Source organism: Sander lucioperca, chromosome 9, assembly GCF_008315115.2.
Source record: "Sander lucioperca isolate FBNREF2018 chromosome 9, SLUC_FBN_1.2, whole genome shotgun sequence".
NCBI lineage: Eukaryota > Metazoa > Chordata > Actinopteri > Perciformes > Percidae > Sander > Sander lucioperca.
This window is the reverse complement of record NC_050181.1, coordinates 1,707,501-1,730,553: the sequence shown is the minus strand read 5'-3', so window position 1 is coordinate 1,730,553 and position 23,053 is coordinate 1,707,501. Positions and strand designations below refer to the sequence as shown.

Here is a 23,053-nt window from a genome sequence, read left to right as displayed (position 1 = left end):
TGTGCGTGTGCGTGTGCGTGTGCGTGTGCGTGTGCGTGTGCGTGTGTGCGTCCGTCTCTGCCTAGAGCATGCCTATAGGCAAAAGCACTGGTAGACCCTGGTTAAATGCTGAAATCAAAGCAGTTGGGGCAGTTAGAAGAAAGGATTCATCACAGCAGGAGGAAGCTCTTAAGGTACATCCAAGATGCTGCTGTTAAACACTTTCCTTTGACAAAGCATACAGATGTTCTGCTGTATGTTTACTGTAGCATCAGGCGCATAAGCAATGTGTCATATGTGATAAATCTGCCAAATTAAGATTGATAAAGATGATTGGACATATTTCTGTCTCAAAGTGCATGATTGTTTTTAACTTGCTGCACACAGGGGTGGAAGTAACAAATTACCTTTACTCTCGATACTGCAACACATCTTACCCTAACTGGTACGAGTAGTGTTTTAGTAGTATTGTACTTCAAACATTTCAAGTTGCATCCGTTGCAGAGTAAAAACAAAAGTCCTGAAAAACGTGTGAGAACAGAACAAAGGAAAGGAGATCAGCAGCTGCAGCAGAGAAGCGGGAGTGTCTGCGGCCACAGGAGGGCAGAGCTCTGTGTACGCTCACTAGGCCAAGTGTCATGGGGGTCAACAGATTACGTCTGGAACAGAACCCAGGAGTACCACTTTTACTTCAGCTCTCTACCTCGGTATGAGCGGTAGTGAGGTCGGACATTGATGTTGGGTGAAAGGGCCAGGCTTGTGGCCGGCGTTTCATTTCAAGGGTGTTGTTGGATGGGGTCGAGGTCAGGGCTTTGTGCAGGCTAGTCAGGTTCCTCCACACCAATCTATGAAAACCATTTCGATATAGAGCGAGCTTTGTACACGGGGGCATTGTCATGTTGAAACAGCAAAGGGCCAAAAACACAAACTATTAGAAGCACACTATTGTCTTAGAACCAAGGGGGCTTCCCAAAACATAAGAAATAGCCCCAAACCAAAAGTACACAAAAAGACTTTTGTCATCTAGCTAGGGCTACATTGATGAAAATAATGGAACACATGCTTTTTAAAGAAAGGTTTTTGTTTTCTGTTCAAGAAATGTCATTAATAAATGTTTGACATTGAAACTGACAATTTCTTTTCTTGTTTTACATTGTACAAATATGGTAAGCATTATGTGGCAATGTAAATGTCAAATATGTGGACCAGTGTGTGAGCAAACCCACTATATAGCTTGGTGTGTCCTCACTATTAAATCTTCTCCACCTACTGGCAGACAGTAAATACAAAGTTAAATTAAAAGAGAACATAAACATACAAATATCTGTATTTAAAGCTACTCAAAGTGATGTCACACGTTTTTTAGGCTACAATATGTTTTGCCACATACAGCAATCATCTCCTCACTATCCGCGAGCTGCCGGTCCCCTAAACACACTGTAAAAAAATGTAGACACTCTGTCTACATATGTCTACACTCTGTAGACAGCCTAGGGTCCACACACGCCAACAAAAACAAAGTGGTCCAACCTGGACCATGCAAACATACACAAACCGTGTTCCAGTGTTCAGCCAATAACGGACAAGAAGGATTGGGTGGGAGGGGGGGTTAGTGCGCTGAAGCACAGAAGGGAGGGGACGAGATGAGGAGGAGGGAGGAGCGAGCTGGTCTTCGTTTTGTTTGAAAATACTTTGAACGTCAACAAGAAGTAACGTCACCCAACATTGCTTAGAGCACCTTTAATGTGTCTTTTTTTGTTTTTTTCTCTTGCTTTTGATTGACCCACAACCTCGCCTTCTGTCTGTCTTTCTTTTTCTCTGGTGAGCATTTTAAATCAGGCTCACAGTGGGAAGACAAGCTGCCTAGCAACGAGTTCAGCCACACACACTCACATACAAACAAATCTATCTCTGCACACATGACAACATACTGTGTTATCTCTGTGTGTCTCTGTAGGGAGTTTGGCTGGAGGGATCCAGAGCTGCCGGAGGTGATCCAGATGTTGCAGCATCAGTTCCCATCAGTCCAGTCCAACGCTGCTGCCTACCTCCAGCACCTCTGCTTCGGAGACAACAAGATCAAATCTGAGGTATTGATCTCTGAAGAGAACCCACACCAAGAGAGAAGGCTTTCAGACAGATGGTTTGAATTGCAAAACGCTGCTTGGCCCTAACTCACTCTGCTGCCTATACACACACAAACACACACACACACACACACACACACACACACACACACACACACACACACACGCACACATACATACCTTGGGTCAGGGTTGGTGACTTCCAGTTTAATCAAAACACACATAAAAAAAATACTCTCCCATTATTTCCTCTAATATGCAGATAAGAATGCAGATACTGCAGTGTTTAATTTCAGCTGAAGTTCAGCTGAACATTGTTTCTGGAAAGGTACGCTGCTGTTGAGTTTTTTTAAGTGGGATTTTTCAGTGCTTCAAATACCACAGGCAAGATTCCATGGGACAAGGGTTCTTAACAAAGAGTGAGTGGGTGAGTGGGTGTTTTTGATGGTCATGCAACAGACCAATGGAGAAATAATACAACAACAACATTTCCACAGTGCTTTTTGCCGCCGGGTCCGTGAGCCAGTCGCAATTATGTAATCACAAAGGTTTGCAGGTGTGCATGCACGATTGCAAGGACTGAAGAACCATGCAGCAGGTCTTTCACATCTGGCAACATTAATCCAGCAACATGCAGAAGATATTTTATATAACATAAATGCCATAAATATGCACATATGATAAAGAAAATCCTTCATTAACCTATTTGGCAATATGCAGAGATCAAGAAGGCCTTTCTCTCTGAATACACGGAAACATATTTGTTCATGTAGGCCAAGCAGCACATGAATAGCTTGACTCATTGTGAATGACCAGACACTGAGCAGTCAGGTTGTAAATTACAGTAGCCTAAGCCAATTTTTACTTGGTTATTGTAATCCTGCTGTGATCCTGCAACTGTAAGGAGTGGCATTTATGTCCCATCGCCTAAGTAGTAAAACATTTGATAGGTCTTAATGAGGGGAAACTCCTGGTGCATTCACGTGCTCGTCATTCTTCCGACTTCGGTGTGTTCATGAGCTTTAAGTCGCAATGTGAAAACAACATGGACGCTAAGCTTCATCTACTGTACATAAAGCATGGGATCCCCTTCTGTTTTGTACAGCGTCTAGGTGATGGATTGGCGGAGACTAGCATTCCAGTGAATTATTATGTTACTATCCAAGCATGCTGAAACAGTTTGAAGCGTTAAGCTGCCTACACATCATAGGCGGCAAAACCGCTTTGCGCCGGCTGTTCAATTGATTTCTTATGGGGAGAGCGGTGCCGCCCAACTATGCGCTGCGCTACCTCTGGCATCACGCACCGCTCGGATTTGCTGCTTTGCGCTGCGCTCAAAGTTGAAATTATTATTATATAACATTTACGTTAGTCTGGCATGTTCTGCGTAATATGAAAAAAATGACGTCAACTCTGCAACTCCGACAACTCTCCGAGTTGTTGTTCGGACCTGAGGGGGAGTTCGCGTGAATTCTCCCAGTCGGGAACTCAATTTTTTCAAATATTCCAACATCACATGAATGCAGCATTTGTCCCCCCCGTGTGCAGCTGTCTGAGCTCCACCAAACTATATATTTGATGTTATTAACTCCTCATTAAGTATACTTAACCCAACTCTGAGTACAGCCCTGTTCCTGCAGTCTATCCTTCTGTCCTTTAGAGCAGTCATCACTCGTCTCTGAGAAAACCGTCCCATTTGTCTCTTCAATGTCAACTCCATTCATCTCATTTCCACTTTATTAATCCCCATGGAGACGATGGATTTGAGGGCAAACAAAGTTCTTCAAACAGCAATCAGCCAACAGGCATTAAGGATAGATTGAGAGAGAGACGGATGAGAAAGATGACTGATGTTGAAATTGTGTTGAAGAATGAAGTGTGGTAGTATTTAGAGCAGGGCTGCTAAGACTACAACCTACAGGTCAGATTGTTTTTTGCCCTTGAGAGAGATGCCTAACTGGTGAAATAATAGATGGGAGGCTGAGGGATATGTGGCCTACTGCCTGTTCAGTCTCCGAGCACTGGATGCACTGTAAGGCTGTGTTATTGTGTGCTTGATTTATTCTGTTGTGATGTTAGGTAGTGTTTGATTCAGAAGCCTTTATTGTTCCACTACAATCTAACGTTAGCATACTGCTAACTATTAAGCAGCTACATGCCAACGTGACATAGCTGTTATCTTGGCCAATTCTGGTCATTTCTCCCCAAATTCCGGTCACTTTACAGCTGGGACATCTCTGGTTGTGTTATATTTGTTTTAGAAGCTTTTATTGGTGATTTTTCATGGTACAAAGTCCTGCTATATACTCTGTTGCAGTAGCTCCAGCTTCAACTAGTGAAACCATAGACAGTATATAAGAATGGACCAACAGATCCCGTTGCTCTGGACGGAGACCAGTGAAGGCCATTAGAAGCACTTTTCCATTGAGCGCCGAGCGTTACTGCGCAGCCTCCAACTGAGAGAGACAACGTAAATGTGACGTGAGCAACCTGTCTGAAAGTTGTAAGTCTTCTGGTAGCTGTGCCAAGAGAAATCTCAATCATTCCGAATATTGCAGAGACAGGGAGCGTAGGTATATGTAAGGAGATAACATAGGCACAGGCTAATTATTGCTAACTAAAATGCTAGTTAACATTGGTAATTACATTTAAACAGCTAATGTGAGACGAAACTGCCTGCGCACTTCTCCTGTATTATACAGTAATGCCGCGTTCTATTTACCTCGGAACTCGGAAGCCGCAACTGGGAATGACGTCATACCCGAGTTGAATGCGTTCTATTTAAAAGTTGGATTTTCATTGTTTTCATTAGCTCGAGCCCGGTTGCTATTGTTAGCAACCAGTTGATAACAACGCATTACGCCATTTTTTGTGAATGCAAACAACGTAACAACATGTCCACAGATAGAAGTTGGACATGCCTGTGTGAACGACTGATTTAGTGAGACACAAATAAGACATAAGTGCTTATAACTTTATGTTACTGCAGCTTTCACAACTGTTGATACAGGGGGCAGCCATGTTGGATTTTGAACTCGCGCTACTGCGAGGTTGTACGAGGTCAGGGGGCGTGTTTATGACTTTGACCTCGTAAAAAAACGAGTTCCGTGGTAAATAGAACACGGCATTATTCCTCTACTATGAGACAGTAAGGAGGAGAAGCTTACTCCCTTGAGTGAAACGCGGAGTGGAGGCTCCGGAGTTTCCAGGAAGTATGCTGGCCAATCAAAGCAGACTGGGCTTTTTCGGGAGGAGGGCTTAAAGAGACAGGCGCTCCTTACAGAGCATCTCATACAGAGGGTGAATACAGGTGCAGCAGCCATGAGCAGTATGAGAAAAAATAAAGTGTTTTTTTTTTTTTAACATTAAAGCATGTAAACATGTTTTAGTACAAACACAAAATACAAGTATAATCCTGAAAATGCTTTATAATAGTTGCCCTTTAATGCTACCTTTATCTGGAGCACAAAATACACAATGTTCAAGCACAACTGCCTTGCCTCCATGCAATCGCCTTCACTAAAATTTCTCTTGTGTTTATAGACAGCAGGCAGTCTGCCCTAGATTTTTTTCTTTGTCTAGACGGCAGAAAGCAGGGAGGGCTGCCGACACTTAGAGGGGTGATGGGACACAAAGTGCAGTGGCTGGCATTTAAATAAATCTTGCATAAGTGCCACAGTAGCCAATGTGCACTGTTTATTTCCAAATGTTAAAAAGTAGAAACTAATATTTACATGATAACATGATTTTTTTTTGTTGATGTGAACAAGGCCTAATATCTTCCGATATTGTTTAGACACCTGTTTCGAATGTTATCACTCCATTGAATGGGCGTTATGAGTGGTTATCATCCTGGATATGGGTTCGAAGGGGCCTGCTACACCTACTAGTAGGTTCAGAAGCTGTTATCGTTATTCACTTTTTAGCGCTTTAGAGTCCCATTGTGAATTTAACAAAACTAACATTACTTGGTTATGCTTAGGCGACAAAACTACTTGGTAAGGTTTAGGGAAAAAGTCAGGGTTTGGGATAAAATACTTACGTTTGTGGCACACAAACACCGTTCTCCCAAGTGAAAGTCTGGTGTGGGTTTGACCCATGCATGACGCCCTCTGTATGTGGACGTTCGCTCTTTATACTTCTCCTGACCATTGTGGCTCTTCATACTATGTCATCTTACAGCGCCGAGGTCGAACCAAGGGGGTAAGCGAGCATCCGGAAAGCGTACCTCCTATGGGGAGACTGTTAGGCTAACAAGTCATCACCTGCTGTTAGCATTCCATTGACTCCCATTCATTTTGGCGTCAATTTGACAGCGAATAACTTTACATCTGAAGCGTTTAAAGACTCGATTTGTCCATTGTTTATTTCTAAAGAAACACGACAATGTATAAAAGGCTCCATTACCTTGTATTTCACGTTATGGCCCCGTAGCAGCAGTTTTTGTAAAAAATAGGCTAACGATTGTGTCATAACCACGCAACTTTTTGTCGCACTGTAGAGAAATTACAGTATAGTCAGGAGAAGCTCACAGGCAGTTTCGACTCACATTAGCTGTTTAAGTTTAATTACTAATGTTAACTTGCATTTTAGTTAGCAATAATTAGCCTGTGCCTATGTTATCTCCTTACATATACCTACTTTCTCCGTCTCTGCAAGATTCGGAATGATTGACATTTCTCTTGGCACAGCTACCAGAAGATTTACAACTTTTTAGACAGGTTGCTCATGTCACATCTACATCGTCAAGCTCAGTTTGAGGCTGCGCAGTACGCTCAGCCATCACCGGAAAAGTGCCTCTAATTCACTTCACTGGTTTCCGTCGAAGTCTAAGGCGTTGCTGTGTCCATTCTTTTACTGTCTGGGTCGAACAGTTGCTCTGAGCATCTGATATGTTATCCAGCATAGCAATAGATGATAACGGCCAACTAGCCAACATTTCATCAGCTGATAACATTTGAAACAGGTGGTTTAGACACAAACATGTATTGTTATACTGTAGGGGAAATTGGCATAAATGCATGGAAACACCTCTATTATTCATGAATTTCACACTGCTGTCCCCCTGATTCCGTCCTGCCTCTTCTGTCTTCAGATCCGGCGGCAGGGTGGCATCCAGCTGCTGGTGGACTTGTTGGACCACCGGATGACTGATGTGCACCGCAGCGCCTGCGGAGCCCTGAGGAACCTGGTGTACGGCAAGGCCAACGACGACAACAAGATTGCCCTGAAGAACTGCGGAGGCATACCAGCTCTGGTGCGACTGCTCCGGAAGACCACGGATGTGGAGATCCGAGAGTTGCTCACAGGTAAAAACCACAATTTACAAATGCTTTGATGTTACTGAATGTGCAGCAGGGATTAAGATCACACTATCAGGGAACCAGGATTTTTTCAAACGTGTTTGCTTGTGTGTCTGTGTGCACCTGTGTGTTCACGTACTGAAGATGTTCATATGCACTCAAACAAAGACACCTTTTCCTGCATTAACACTATCATGCAGCTGGTAATACTAAAAGTCCAGCCTTGAAATTACCTTTTCAGGTGCAGAAGTTTCTAACAATTACTTCTCATGATAAAATGGCAGTGTTATAACACACATACTCTAAGGGCTGTATTGAGGACTACAGTATACACTTTGAATCTTTTTCCAAATCTTTTAGGGAGATTGTAGTATTTTCAAACTCAACGTATTTAACAATGAATGAAACTTAAAGCCAACAAAATAAATGAATAAACAAAGGATTTAGTATTTCCTCAACAAAGATCCCTAAAACAGCATCTAGAAATTTCTGAAATATCTGTAATTTCTTAATAATTTCCTAGGAAGTTTCCTGGCAAGAACTATATCATTTGATAATAATTACAGAGAACATAAGAGATGCAGTTATTAAGGGGACTTTTAACTAATGACCTACATTCTTCTTACATACTCACATATGGATACATATGTTGCCTGTCATGTACAACTACACACACTCATATAAGGAACATTCACTAAATATGTGAATATTTGGCTATAAAACACTGCACTGCACTGTGCACACACACACACACACACACACACACACACACACACACACACACAGCAGGTTTGTATTCTCTGTCAGTTAACACAAATATCATCCACATTGTAAACAAGTGCATCCAGGATTGATTAATTTGAGGTTTTAAACCCACTGAGGTCTTGGTTGTAAACTCCCAACCAAAGGGATTAAAGGATTACTAGTAGTGCCCCTACCAGTGTTTTTTTTTTACAGCTTTTACTTTATATATCCTGCCAATCCCTTTCTAATTGGCATTCACACTGATGGCCACGGCAAAAGGACTTTTACCTCTGGAGGGGAATGGAGAGACGACAGAGCTAAAAGCGGAACCACTTTTCAAACTGATCTACATCCAGAATCCTCTGGGGGTTTATTTCAATCCTGTAGCCAAATGAGAAAAATGGATTTCTCTTACCAGCACCCACGCTCATGAAGACATCTCTGCTGTAGGCCTGTCAGGAGCAGGATATTTCAAGACATGTCAGAAAGCAAGATTTTAGTTATTTCTGCTTTCTAAAACAGTTGTGTTTTAGGGTGATGTGAGGAAAAAAAGTGAAGCTTGGAGACCCTACATATACTAACTCTAGGTGGGATCAGTATGAATGTAGGGCCAATTATGATTTGGCATCAGTACTGATCAGACCAAGTTGGGCCAAGTCTGTTCCATTCTGGGCCAGTTGGTGCTGACAATCTGTAGATAAAACCATACAATGTAAACTGTTTAATCATTTTAAACATTCAAGTTCAAAAATGAATTTGTTACCATGGAAACTAGAAAGTTCTTCATCAACAGATGGAGTTCACTGATGGATCTGTTGACATGCAAGCTCAGTTACTTCTTATCTACGGACAGGAAGTCCTAAAAGTCATACAAATTAGATGGATGACATTTTAACCTCTTCTGAAAATGCATGTTAACAATGTATCTCCATGACAACCAGACAATCTGCGAGATGAACATTTAATGCAGTTAAAAAGCTGCAAGTGGACCTTGAGGAATAGTTTTTCAATCTATTTAAAATAAACATTTTAGATTTTTCGTCATGAATTGGGACCAAACAAATCCAAACAATGAGGAGAAGGTCAAGTTGCATGGTCTACTAAGTGAGTTATTTTATAATCCCATTCATTGGGTTTCAGTGCAGAGCCACAGATTATTAGAGATAATCTCATTTTTATGAAGTTCACTGTTCTCCAGGCCTCCCTAAAGTCCTTCATCCCCTCATTCCTTCATCCATTATCTCATCCAAATGAAGCGTATATCCACTATTTATGTTCCTTTGCAATACAAACTGACCGTTTCTGTTTTGGTACGGAATGCAAAATGTGATGTTATTACAGGATTTTGGGGGTTTCCTAGTCTTGCATTGCCAGACCTTCCTCCACAGCGCTGCGAAGGAGGGTCTGGCTAGTCCACACAGCATTCTGGGATGGGAGAGAAACGTGCTCTGGTTTATTGGCATTTCTTTAAACCAATCATAATCGCCATGGGTGGTGCTAAGCGTCGCACGGAGCCACGGTGCCGCTGCAATCTTATTTTGGTGGAACACGTGTACGTTCAAAAGTTGTTTTAGTCGTGCAACAGAAGTCTCAGATGGGACAGATACCTGTAGCCTAGCTAGCTGTCTGGATTTACCCTGCAGAGATCTGAGGAGCAGTTAACCATAGTCCTCATAAATCGACTGGAGTTTCCAAAACAAAGAAAGCGTAAGGTAACGGACATCCGGCTGAAAAGAAGGACATACGCCAAAATATGTATGGTGACAACGGAACAATCCCAGGAAGTGGAATGTCGTGGATATAGACTAGGGGTTGCCTGACACATCTCTAATCGTAGCCTGTGTCCTGTCATCCAGTGTGTTGTACCGACTTTCTGAGTATCAAGACAAAATAATTTGTTGTGGTTTCTGTAGGTTTTGCTAATCTTAAAATGTGTTTCTAGCTTTAGAGGACTCATCCAACATTCATTTGTTATAGGAGTTATCATAATTACCAGTTTGTGCAGCCCTGTAGGAATTACTACCTCAGGATTTACATCCAAAACCAACGTTGAGCGCCCATTCAGAGTTTGTGTCCAAATACAAACATGCAATTAACATTGGGCTTTTTACTCATCATGACGTGAGCTTTTCCTGATCAAGTGTTTTAGTTGTCTAACCCTAACCATACTTTGACCAAAGTTTATGTGCCACAACCACAATCACTCCCTAGCATAACATAGTTGCCATGCCCAGGTACTGTAGGAAGCGATCATTTTAAAAACATTAGCATTGGATGTAAAAAACAAAATGTTGTCATTGAACACACTGGGTATTGGCAGAAGCATCCAATAATGATGTTCTTGTCTGACAATAGGGTTGGTTTCTGACATCCAAGTTGTAATTACAATTGAAGAACACAGAATTTTCTGAATAAGCAAACAAATATGGACGCCTCTTCTCAGCCAAAGTCCATCAATCAAGGTATTTAATGCGGAATTCTATGGATACAGCGCATTCACGGACACAGACTGGCCATGCCCCACTAGATGGCGCTGGGGAGCAGTGCACAACATGATCAATAATTCAATGTAACTAATTAATATATCATTTATATGTATATTCTTCGTAACATTGGGCATATGGCATATGCATGGAGCTGGCCCCTTAGCATTCATTAATCAAATGAGCAGATGAAAACATTGTGCATATGTTCAATGCGCTTTCAATAATGAGCTGTGGGGCAAGAACAAGTTGGCCCCATAGCCAATAAAACATAATAGAACGACCTACGTCAAGACGTTTTTGAAACTTAATGTATGTGGTATGGGCATTGGTAGCCAGCTACTAGCTAGCACAACTGTCAGTTATGTTCTTTTGTTAGCTACTACTAATAGCAAGCCAAATATAGCGAAGCAATATGAATCAAGTTGACAATTTATTAAAAGTTACATTTAGTGCATTGTAACCGCGTTACGTTAATATGTGCAATTGTGATTTCATGTACAAGGTGCGTTTGGATTCATTGAGCAAGTAGGTTTGTGTGTAGTTTTATTGATGAGTTGGATTCTGCCCATACAGAGTTTATTGTGCCCCACCAGGCTTTCCATGCCAGAGACGTCACTGCTTATGTGCCATCTTGCGAGCTCTTGTAAACCAAACTGTCCCTGTGTCCCACATAGGCTGCCCTTGAGCCTTTATGCACTCCCCTAATTATTTACAGTAGTACTTCACATCAGGGTGACATCAGATTGTTCTGAGTGACAAACATTTCAAAAAGTATTGGTGGTAATATGAGACAATCATGAATACTTACAAACCAAAGTGAGCTCGGGGAAACCTTATCAGGAAAGTAAAATTGAGAAGTATCCTCACATTTCCCACATACAATAACATTTGGTGTGGAGTACAGTATGACCCACGCGTGCTCTGCGCATGTATGTGCTTTATGTATGTTTATATGAGTGTAGTGAGTAGTGAGTGGTGAGTTGTAGTTTAGGCTTAGCAAAGATGGAAATACAAGGTTTTTTGTATGCTGCTAGAGTCTTAAAGAAGATTACCATATATATTAGAACAGCAATTCAAGGCACGGAGCACAGAAATCCCTCCTGTCACAAATTAATCAGCTGAACGACCAGCCGGACGCGGACAGATCGTGCTCTCCTCTCTCTCTCTCTCTCTCTCTCTCTCTCTCTCAAAGACCCAGAGGAACTAACTCTCTCCCTGTTTCTCAGCCTCTCTCACTCTCTCTCTCATCCCCACTATGGTTGGGTTTTCGTAATTGGTCTTCCCTTCTCTTCCTGTCGGTCTCCTGTCCTCTTTGCCTTTCTTCTCTTTTTCACTCATCTCTATCGCCTACCCTCTCTGACTCTCTCTCTCCCTCTGGTGAGCATTTTGAATCAGGATCACAGTAGGAAATCAAGCTGCCTGCCTTGCTAGCTACAGATTCAGTAACACATGCACACACACACACACACACACGCACATGCACACACACACACACACACACACACACACACACTCTCTCTCTCTCTCTCTCTCTCTCTCTCTCTCTCTCTCTCTCTCTCTCTCTCTCTCTCTTTCTTTCTCGTGCTACAGTTTGCTTGATGGCACAAAAAGTAACAAACAAGGTTGTTGCCCTCTGCTCTTCAGTCTCTCTCCCTCTTTTTGGTTTACAATTGCTCTCTCTCTTTTTTCTTCCCTGTTCAGAACTAAAGATGATTATTTGAAGGGAATGAAGCTGTTTTAAAAGAACAGATATTAGCTCTACCTCTGCAGCATACAGCAGATCTGATACTATATACCCGTTTACATGCAGCCGTCAAAATAGGGTTTTTCCAGTTTTCCACCAATGGCGGACTTGTTTGACCGTGACAACACAGCCTCCCTCTTTTATTCCTTCAACAGCCTTCTTGAAAAGGTCGATCTTGCGATATTTTCACATATCTAAACACCTGTCGCATATTCCTAATGTCCTGTACATGTCCAAAGAATGCTCCTAAAACCTAAATAATACTGGCATATCCCACGCCTAATCTGAAAATGCTACATTCAAAATAATGCCTAATTCTGAATATCCAAACAGAATATGCTGTTTACATGACACGTATCAAATTTGGAATATTGTCATATTCGGAGTTTAATATTAGTGTGCATGTAAATATAGTCAATGTCCCCAGTCTGCATGTTTTGTACAGTATGTAAAAGCTGTTGAGACCACAGGTCAGACCTGACGTGATGTTCATACACAAATATGAAATTAAACAACTGAAAACCCGATTCTGTTGCAGAATTTTCCTGGAAAGCTCTATTTGACATTTAGAGTGTAAAAGCTTTCAAGATCTGAATATAGGTTGCAACACTATTGCTTTACAAAGCAACAACGTGAAAATGTTCTTTTTGCAGTGAGCATGTAGCTCACTTACAGCTCACTTTGTTGTGTGTCTCAGCATTTATCTACAGTTATTGATAATTGATTGAACTAGTAACTGATTTATGAGGTACTGTATTGATTAATTAGTTTAAAAATGCATTAAGATTCCAAAACGAGCAATTACTATCCTCAAAAAAAAAACATGAAATGCCAACACACTATGCAATCTTCCCCTCTCTGACTCACAGAGCGCTGTGCTTTCTTTAATATCTTTATTCCCTTTCAAAAATCTGCATGTCGTCAGTAGCTGTGGTTCCACTTGTCATTACAATGCAACTTTTGTATCAAGTCACAGCAGCACACATCATCGTAAGTGACAGGTCTGAGTTGCTCACATTGGTGTCAGCTCTTCAGAAGCAGATGTAGAAGTTGTTGTCACACTGTGATGGGAACCCTCCGCAGTCTGGATGCAATCCTGTCACAATGCTCATCTTAGGCTAAGCAAAAATATGGAAAGCGACATCTCGAAAGAGTAAGGAAAACGCAGATTAAAAGTTTTTTTTTTTTACAAAATTAAAACAGTTTAGGATTTGTGTTACAAAGTCATCCAGCACATTTTGTGTACCATCTCTCTTGTGAATTATTGTTTTGGTTAAAAACAACAGCACTCGCACACATAGTGCTACATATAGTACAACCATGAACTATGTAAAAACTGATAATAGCCTATATCTTTATAATAGAAATGTATTAAGCCAATAAACAAAGAAACAAAAAGAATAAAGGGAAAATAACACAAAAATATGTGTATTTGGGCATCAACATACAAAAAAGCTACATACAAACATGCAGCAGCTGTATTTTCTTAATACTGTGCTCATTAACTTTCTTTTTAGTTCAGTCAAACATCATTTTAATGTAGTTTACCAGTAAAAGGTTTTAAGGCTCAACCTGTTTCATAATTGCAGGTAAATACAATGTTAACACCAGATTGAAACTCATCACAAGTGATTATGTCCAAATGTATTACCTTAGTTTATCAGTGTGTCTGCCGAGCTGTCTTTTCTTTCTGCTTTACAACACTAGATAAAAACAGATATGATATGATGTCTGAATGAATTAACACATAACACAGTGCTTGCCAAAAAACCGCAACGTCCGGGGTTCAATTCCAGCTTTGGGATCATTTTTGCATGTCATACCTCTCTCTCCCCCCTTGTTTCCCCTCGGACTCGAACAGTGTCATCTGTCAAATAAAGGCCAAAAAGCCCAAATAAATCCCCCACAAAAAATAAGTACAGGTATAGAGCTTTTTTATTCCTTTGCAAACCAAATCTGGTTGACCTTGATGCGATTGAGAGTATACTGCTTAGATACACTGTGTCCTGTTTTGAATGACAATGACGTTAAAGGACCCAAACTGAGTAAACACAATTCCACGCTATGGCCGAGGCTCATTAACACAAAGCTGTAGGCCTGTGTGTGCCAAGTAATTAACAGTGATCAATGTTCACCTCACTATGAAAACAGAGTAAAGCTTATGCCTGGGCTTCTAGTTTGAGGACAATACATGTGTGCAGAAATTGATAGCTACCAAATTAAGCTTTTCCTCTCAGATGCTTGACACAATATCAAAAGTGCTGCTGGAGGTATAGGGTGCTATTAGTTGTGTATAATGTCAGTAGTTGCAATGTGGAATGATTTTGCATGTAACAGACATCCAATTGACATCCCCCCCCCCTTTTTTTAAGAATTTAAGATAGCACACAGAGTTGGTAGAATTTAGAACACATTAAAGTGCTCATATTATGCTTTTTGGCATTTTCCCTTTCCCGTGTTATATATCTTTTTTGTGCATATAATATGGTAATAAGTGAAAAAGCCCAACGTCCGCCACAAAGGGACTTACCATCTCCAACAGAAAACACTGTTCACAAACTGCTCCAAACAGCTCTATTGTAGCCTTTACTTCCGTGATGAACGTGCGTCACTTTGTAATATAATAACAATTATAATGCTCGCCTAGCTGCTAGCATGGCACTCCCTTATACTCTGATTCTGACTGGCTAGTAGTCCTTACCTAGGTACTGCGCATGTGCGACTCCCAACAAAGATGGAATAGAAGTGAGATGTCTCACTCTGTAGCTAAAACAGAGAGCTCAACACACAGGGTGAAAAGAGGAGCTGCAGCAATGTGCAGTACAACAACAATATGGTGTTTTTTGAAAATTAAACCATGTAAACCTATTCTGATATAACCTCTAAATACAATTATAAACCTGAAAATGAGCATAATGTGAGCACTTTAAAGTCACTGTAAAGCCCCTGCAGAAATATTATAGGAATATGTAACAGGCCTTAAAATACTAAAGCATTTTTGATATTTTACAACAACAAAAATGTACTTGGTCACGTCCGCCATTGAATGAAATGTTGCCTCATTTGTGATGCCTAAGTCTACACGTCAACACTAAAAAGTTTCTGAACCTCTTCACCCTGGAAGAAGTTTCAGAAAAAGTCAGTTTTTTTAGTGACCTGCAGTTTGTGGACAAAAACCCTCTTGTGACTTTTTATATTTTTTATTTACTCCCAACTAGTACACACTTAACTTTAATGCCTTTGGAGTGGGTGAAGTCCAAATTGGGGAAAAACAAACAAACAAACAACCTCTTTCTAAAAGTCTCATATAAACAAGGTGGTTCACACAGGGACAGGAGTCCACAAAAATACATCAGGAGAATAAATAAAAAAGAGATCAAGAGGCGAACGAAGATATGTTGCAGAGGAGAGAAATATGACAGGGGAATGACGATACAGTGCCAATGAGAGATGTGAAATGGCTTCAGAGACAAAGAGAGACAGGCAACATATTAATTTCCTCTTCCTCAATATAACTGCTGCAACTCAAGGCTGAGGCAATTAACCTCCTTCATCTGTCATTCACTCATGGTTATGTGTGTGTGTGTGTGTGTGTGTGTGTGTGTGTGTGTGTGTGTGTGTGTGTGTGTGTGTGTGTGTGCGTGCGTGTGCATGTGCGTGCATGTGTGCGCGCTTGCGAGCGTGTGTTTCAGATCAAAGATAAAATCCTGCTGCCTTTCAGCTCAGGGAGATGATGTCATTCTCTGCACAGCAAGAAGTGACTCTGGCAAACAGCTGACTTTACTCACGATGATAAAAAAAATCATCCTTTTCTTGCAGCTGCAGCATGACATCATATGTCATGCATTACATTTTGCCAAATTTAACATATGGTTATTACTTACTTACTAAACCACAGTGTATTGACTTGTAAAATGTATGCATAATATGCACATTCTCCTCCGTAGGAGATTACATTATTATTATTATTATTATTATTATTATTATTATTACATGAATTGTGCTGGTTAATTATATACATATTTTAGTTTCCTCAGAGCAAGTTTACTCTGGGGACCACTGAAAACAACAAAAATGTTAATCATATTATTTGATTGCAAAAGGCATTCATTTTGTTCATTGCATTTGTTTCTGATTGTGCAGATTTAAACAAATTAGAAAAGTCAGAGTAATGTTAGCATGTTTACAGGACATAGCTAATATGTGACAGTCTCATAACAATGGCTAACGATGCTTGTGTAAGTTACGTAACAACCAAACGTATTTTACCCCAACCTCCCGATCTTTTCCTAAACCTAACCAAGTAGTTCTGTTGCCTAAACAGGTTCTGCACTGCAGGGGCTTGTGCAGGCGCACTTATTGCTCGTGTTGCTTGAGATTCGTAGCCTGGAAATCCAGACCCAAATCCGAATGATTAAGGGTCTGGCAATGAGTAATGAAAATGGCCCTACTCGAGGGGCGGCACCAAGCATTGAAAATCTCACTGCACGCAATTAGATAACACTACGACCAATCACAACAATACACGGGGTGACGTATCCAGAGCTTAGCTACCAGCGGAGATAACTGGTAGATTAAACTCTTGCCGTATCTGGTCGGCAAAACAGCAAAAACATCCTTCATGCAAAGGAACGATTCGAGCGCTGTCTTCTGTTCCTCTTTTAGATAAAAAGCCAATTCTAACTCGTTCATTGTAGCGGCCAAAGCCGTTTCAAACAACAGGTGTTCATCAGTAGCCATCTTGCAATGTTTACTAATGACTTCGACGTCGCAGCGTTGTCGTCATCTCTTTAGCTCGCCTCTGGCCCGCCTATATCAGATACACCGATGTGATTGGTGCAGTTTGGCTACAAGGGCATAGTTAATGAGCATCATTACTGAATGCCAGAGTGACTCGCTGAGCAAATTCTAATTGTGCTCTCGCGAGAACTCTGGATTTCCAGGGTATGAGATTCGTAGGATAACACATAAAACAATTGTGCATGACTTTTGAAAGATATCATATGAACCGTTGTTTGAGGATACCTTGTTCAGACATACATATCCATGCAAGATCTATGCAGAAAAAATGGACTCTCTCCTAGTATTTATGGCACAGTATTCATTTTTTTAATCTAAGAATTTAAATGTTAAGGGTTGGTATAACAACGCTTTTCTGCAACACATTTTCTGACTTAATGTAGGGTGCTTCTTTAACAAAGTGGACTGTGGCTTAGCCAGAGTAAGTTAACAGCGTATTGAAGACCCAGAGATAACAAATAGTAGACCTTCTCATTTAACTTTTGGTAAGACACCAAACAAGCTAACAAAATGTCAGTGTTCCTTTAATTGTTCAGTTGGGGAAAAACAGTACGAGAAGTCTTTCATAGCAGCATTCGTTGACTCACAGATGTGGAAATCAAGGTCAGCTAGAATTATTACGTGTCACATCATAATGTCAAGGTTATCAAAAACCCAGGACGCCTTCTTGGCCCTCTTGAGCAGCAGATAAGATGAGACAGAGAGAAGACACATGACAGGCCCAGCTAATTACCGTCATGAAGCCAGAAGCTAGTTATTTAGAATCTTCTTCTGACCACAAACACTGACACTGCCGCCTTAACACCCCGCATAAACACACAGAGTCCAAACGGCTAACAGAGTTAAGACTGATTTGTCGAGGTGGCTTAGATGCACACGCACACAAACACACACACACACACACACACACACACACACACACACACACACAGAAAAGAACAAAGTCATACAAACCCACAAAAACAGATAACAGAAGCTGTAATTACACAGTCGCTGTTCAGCCGAGGGTGAACAACACGGCAGTTAAGAGAGGACGCCTTATTCCAAACACACAGATCTAAGGATAGGATGTTTTACCTCTATTACAGCTATAATTACAACCATAGAGGAGAAGAGTAGATATGTGCAGATGTGACTAGAGATGTACACTCTCAAATGCACACATATAATTATGTGAGTACATACATTAGGACATAGACACTTTGGAAGACGAAGGTCGACGACAATTATAATGTGTTACATCATTCCTCAAGGTTATCAGAGTTTGTGTTTATATGTGTGTTAAACCACTCAAGACATAAAAGTGGTTTGCAGCAAAATAGGATGATTTTCCTCTTACCCTCTCTCTCTCTTTGTGTGTGTATGTGTATGTGTGTGTGTGTGTGTGTGTGTGTGTGTGTGAGTCTCTAGAGAGGGAGATCTTTTGTCTATTCATCGGCCAGTTATGTGTGTATGTTCGTGGCGACGGGCAAAAAGAGTGAACAGTAATTGGTAGGCAGGAGAAAACTCACTTCATTTTCTTGGTTGGCTGGTCACTGTATCTGGAATTCAGGTAAGGATTAAAAGCAGCAGAGAGGTGCAGTGGAACTTGTGTAAGTGATTTACTGCCTTTACAACTTCTCTTTTAAAGTTATTCTCATTTCTAAATGAATGACTGCAGCACTGGGTCGCAATAAATTAAAGTTAAAGTAAAAAGTGAGGTGTGTTTACAGGACTAGATATTGCATGGGAGTTTTGACAGTTTGGTCATTTTCCATCACCATATCTAGACCCATAAAAGAGAGATAGCTAATGCCAACTCAACCTTCATAATAATGTGGGATGAACACAACACAGAGGCTGCCATAGAACTCAACAGTGTGGTTCCGGAAGTGCAAACTCTTACTTAATTGTATTCTTAAGGATTTTCATTATTAGCCATAATGTCTAAACCATCCCGAGTAGCCTTACCACGAGCTACAAGAAGTGAAATGATGGTTTATGCTTCTGTAGAAGCCACAAGTACGTATAACATCAAAAAAGTTTTAAGAAAAACATGTTTTATTTGCGATGTCATGGAGTACCACCACCCACAATCCTAAGTGTAACAGTGACGTCTCTGATTGGTGGAGCTCACTGTTACCATGGAAATGTTTACAGCACCTGCAAACCGAACGGCTATAGTGAGCTGCTACAATTGAAGTCTATGATTGTGTATGTACACAGTCTTGTACCTTTGAGTTTTATTGAAACATCAATGGAGATATTGAATGGGGAAAATCACTTTCGTTAGCAGATTGACATCGGCTGCTTGTGATCGCCGTGCACATGCATTTTCAGCAAATATCTGTACAATTCTATAATATATGGCGTACACTATAAAACATCACTACTGTTTGATATCTTTCTCAATTGTTTATTTTTTAAATGGGGTTCAGTTTAAGGACACTAACGTGTGCAGGAGGAGCTGGGGATCAAACCACCAACCCTGCGATTAGTGGGCGACCCACCGAGCATGAGCTGCCCAAGTATAGTATCTTACCTGCATGTCTTAGGCTGTGGGAGGAAACCGGAGCACCCGGAGTAAACCCAAACAGACACATGGGGAAAACATGCCAACTCCACACAGAAAGGCTCCTGTTGGATGGATTTGAACCCTCCAGGACCCTTTCTGTGAGAGGTCGATGCTAGACACTGAGTCACAGTGCTGCCCTAAAAGGTGTAGCCCTAACCAGTCTCACTCCTCATGCCTAAACCTAACTGATAAAGGCAATGAACACTAGCCTATCACAGGTAGTGTTGGGTGGGTCATCACTTCCCCATCCTTGGAAGGAACTTTAGCTAATGTTTACAGAGCTGGTCTTTTAGGTGGCGGACGTGGCCTGATTTGTCTTCCTTGGCACTGGAGACTATTGGAGATGGGAGGAAGTTCGAACTTCAGCTTGCCTTCAGACTCTGACTGACGCTCGGAATTTAGTGGGAAGCGAACAAGCGCTAGGGTGTGCCGTGATATGTGCCCAGACTCATACGGGTCGTTTGATTTGTCCTGCAGGGGCAGTTTGGAAATAGGGGGCAAGTGGCTGTACCTGTACTCCAACTTGAGCTTCCTCAGTTTATCTGTCAGCCTTTTGTTCTCCTCTTTCTGGCTCTGCTGGTTGTACATCAGCTTTAGATAGGAACTTAGATTTGTCATTTTACACCTAATTCTCTCTCGGCGTGAAATGGCTAAATGCCGCTGCAGTATTGTGACTTTGATGTCGTGCTCAAGCTGAAGTCTCTTGTTCTTCAGTCTGAGAGACTTGACTGTATCTTCATATTCCCTGACCGTTTCTTCTAGCGTGGCCTTCTCAGCATCCTGGAGGTTTAGCATCCGTTTCTGCTGCACAGCTTGTTCTCTATACTGCTGCACCTCATGCTCTAACTTCTCCTTCTCTGCTGCGATCTCAGCCAATTTGTTCTCAGCCAGCTGATGGTCCGTATCAGCAGAAACTATAGAAAACGCCTGTGCCATCTTTGTTTCTGCCAGCTGCTCCCTCACTTTTTCCAACTGGTTCCTCAGAGAATCCAATTTCCTCTTTACCATGACCAGCTCTGCGCTCTTTGAATCAGTTTATTATGCAGTTTTCGAATTGTTTTGTTCATCCAACCCATTTCCTTCTAAGCCTCGAAGAAATTTTCCATGATGATTTTTTTCTCTGTCCTGTCAATCTGGATTGTTAGCCGTCTTTTCTGGCTATCTGACTCACTAATCAGATTTCTGACATTTATAATCTCCATGTCTCTGGCCATATCGTTCTTGGCGACCTCTCTTTCCTTATTTTGTAGTTTGGTTTTCAGTTCACTGCAGCTGTTCAGTTCACTTTCCAGGTTTTCTATGAGCTTACGCTGTTTCTCTGCCTCTTTTTTCTGATTTTCGGAATGCACGGTTAGGGTTTTCTTTTCTTGCTGCACAATGTCCATATTGAGAAATTGTTCTGAGATTCCTGAGACTCCTTCGTGAGAAGCTCAATTATCTCTTCTGACTTAGTCTTCTCATTGGCCCTTCTGGTCTTTTCGTCCCAAAGTTCAGTTTTGATATTGTGTAGGTCTTTCCTTAACTTCTCTACATGCCTGTCCCTGTAAGCAATTTTCTTTCTAGCATGTCCCAGGAACCCTGATAACTGGAATGTTGCTGATTGGAGGATGCTTCGCTCTGGTTTATCGAAGAATTGGAAAGACTTTGGTAGCTGTCCAAAGCCCAAGGAAGCTGCCTGGCCTGACTGAAGCTGTCGGAAAAGCGATCAGTTTGCAAACTGGAACTATTAATCGCGTGATGGAAACCAACATGGTAATGACCCGCGGCTTGGATACCATCATGAGGAAGGTCATGGATTTGGAAAGAAAAATTGACCAGTTGAACAGTGTGTAGTTGGACAATAGAATGAATGTTTAAATTAGAGCAGCCATTCGCGTAGACAAAACAAATTTAATCTTTCGGCTCCCTTATCCTGAACGGCCTTGCCAAGGCCGTATCTTGGAACAAACAGTCACCCTGTTGGGGCTCTGCAAGCGAGATGCTCTTGGTTCCTCCCCCGTCTTCCCCACTGCCTGCTGATTGTCGTATCGGTTCTGGACTGTTCAAGGGTGTCACCATGGCAACGTGCTGTGTTTTCGCTATAACATTCTGCGGACTGGGTCACTAGTGGGACTGCCGGGCTGTGCGTTTCTCAGCAGGCCAAACTCCCCCAACCTACCCTCTCCCCAGTCCAACGCCTTCGCAGCCAAATGTGCAACTGTACATTTATGTTATGTTATGTTCTGTTCTGTTCAGCAGTGCAAATGTACTGTTTGTGTGCCTATGTGCTGAGGTGTTTTTTTCCTGTTCCCACACTGTTCTTATCTTTATGAGGATAGTCTGTGAGTTGCTTTTTTTTCCCTCTCCTCTCCTCATGTGATGCTGTATTCTCCCTGCGAGAGTTAAGAGAGAGTTGTTTTGGCGCCGCATATATGGCGACTCGGTGTGTCTGTGCGTGTTGCTTTAATGTGACATGCACCTACAGCACCAGGACAAATTCCTTGTGTGTGTAAACGTACTTGGCAATAAAGCTTTTTCTGATTCTGATTCTGATTCTGATTTCTGATTCTGATGTCGCCTGGACAGATGCCCCAGGCTCAGCAGCAGACACCTGACAGGCCAGGCTGGGCCAGGCCAAAGTCATTCAGTTTCACTTACATTAAAGTGGCTGCTGCTGGTGGTCCACAACTATTATGTTACCATATTTTATTGTTGAAGTCTGTTTGTCTACAAGTGGGGAAGAGCTGTGTTCAACCAATGAACAATTGAAAGCAGCTTAAAGGTAAAATATGAAAAACTAGTTGGTCTAAATCGACATTTAGTGTTTTGTAAGTAACTTCAAGCAAACTTCAAACAAACAGTGCCCTTTCCTTTTGTTGTTGGTTTTTCAGCAATGATTGTGTGACAGACAGCATGCACAGTACCAGGACCCTGAAACTGAATTAACTAAATGAAATTCAGTTATCATTCATTACTCGCCACTATCTTGGCAGTGCCTGGCTACTCCAATACTCCCGTACTTTGGCTAATCCAAAAATGGAGATGGAGTGTGGATGCGGGCTGATTGAAGCCTACAGTCTATACTCGCCTCAGCTGGCCCTGTTTAGCACCACAGCTGGTGTGATCAAATAAAACAAGATTTATTATTATTCATAGCAGTTATTTTCCTACTGTAACATGTCAAAATATCTTCCACGAAAAAAGGGTACTAGTTTTGAGAACACACATATGAAAGCAGGCTTTTCAGACTGCTGTAAAGTAAGTTAGTCAAGTAACTGTCTGTGCTGCTGTGTGTGTGTTTGATCAAGCTGCTCACTAAAGCCTACTAAATATTTCAAATGTTTTTGCCCAGGAGTTGTCTGTGTCTGTCTCTCCTC

General features: G+C 41.5%; 2 protein-coding genes across 21 annotated transcripts in view; one reads left to right on the top strand and one right to left on the bottom strand.

Annotated features, from left to right (window-relative positions):
• ctnnd2b (catenin (cadherin-associated protein), delta 2b) overlaps nt 1-23,053 on the top strand; it is a 164,865-nt gene that overhangs the window by 118,402 nt on the left and 23,410 nt on the right. For all 20 annotated transcript variants that reach the window (XM_036004766.1, XM_036004764.1, XM_036004765.1 and 17 more), the window contains 2 exons: nt 1,937-2,069; nt 7,162-7,375. In XM_036004766.1, the coding sequence (XP_035860659.1) occupies nt 1,937-2,069; nt 7,162-7,375 (347 nt within the window). The remainder of the gene's footprint in view (nt 1-1,936; nt 2,070-7,161; nt 7,376-23,053) is intronic.
• LOC116041819 (protein BCAP-like) overlaps nt 19,423-23,053 on the bottom strand; it is a 128,021-nt gene continuing 124,390 nt past the window's right edge. Inside the window, exon 3 of the mRNA XM_036004770.1 lies at nt 19,423-20,202. Coding sequence (XP_035860663.1) covers nt 19,971-20,202 — 232 coding nt within the window. The 3' untranslated portion in view covers nt 19,423-19,970. The remainder of the gene's footprint in view (nt 20,203-23,053) is intronic.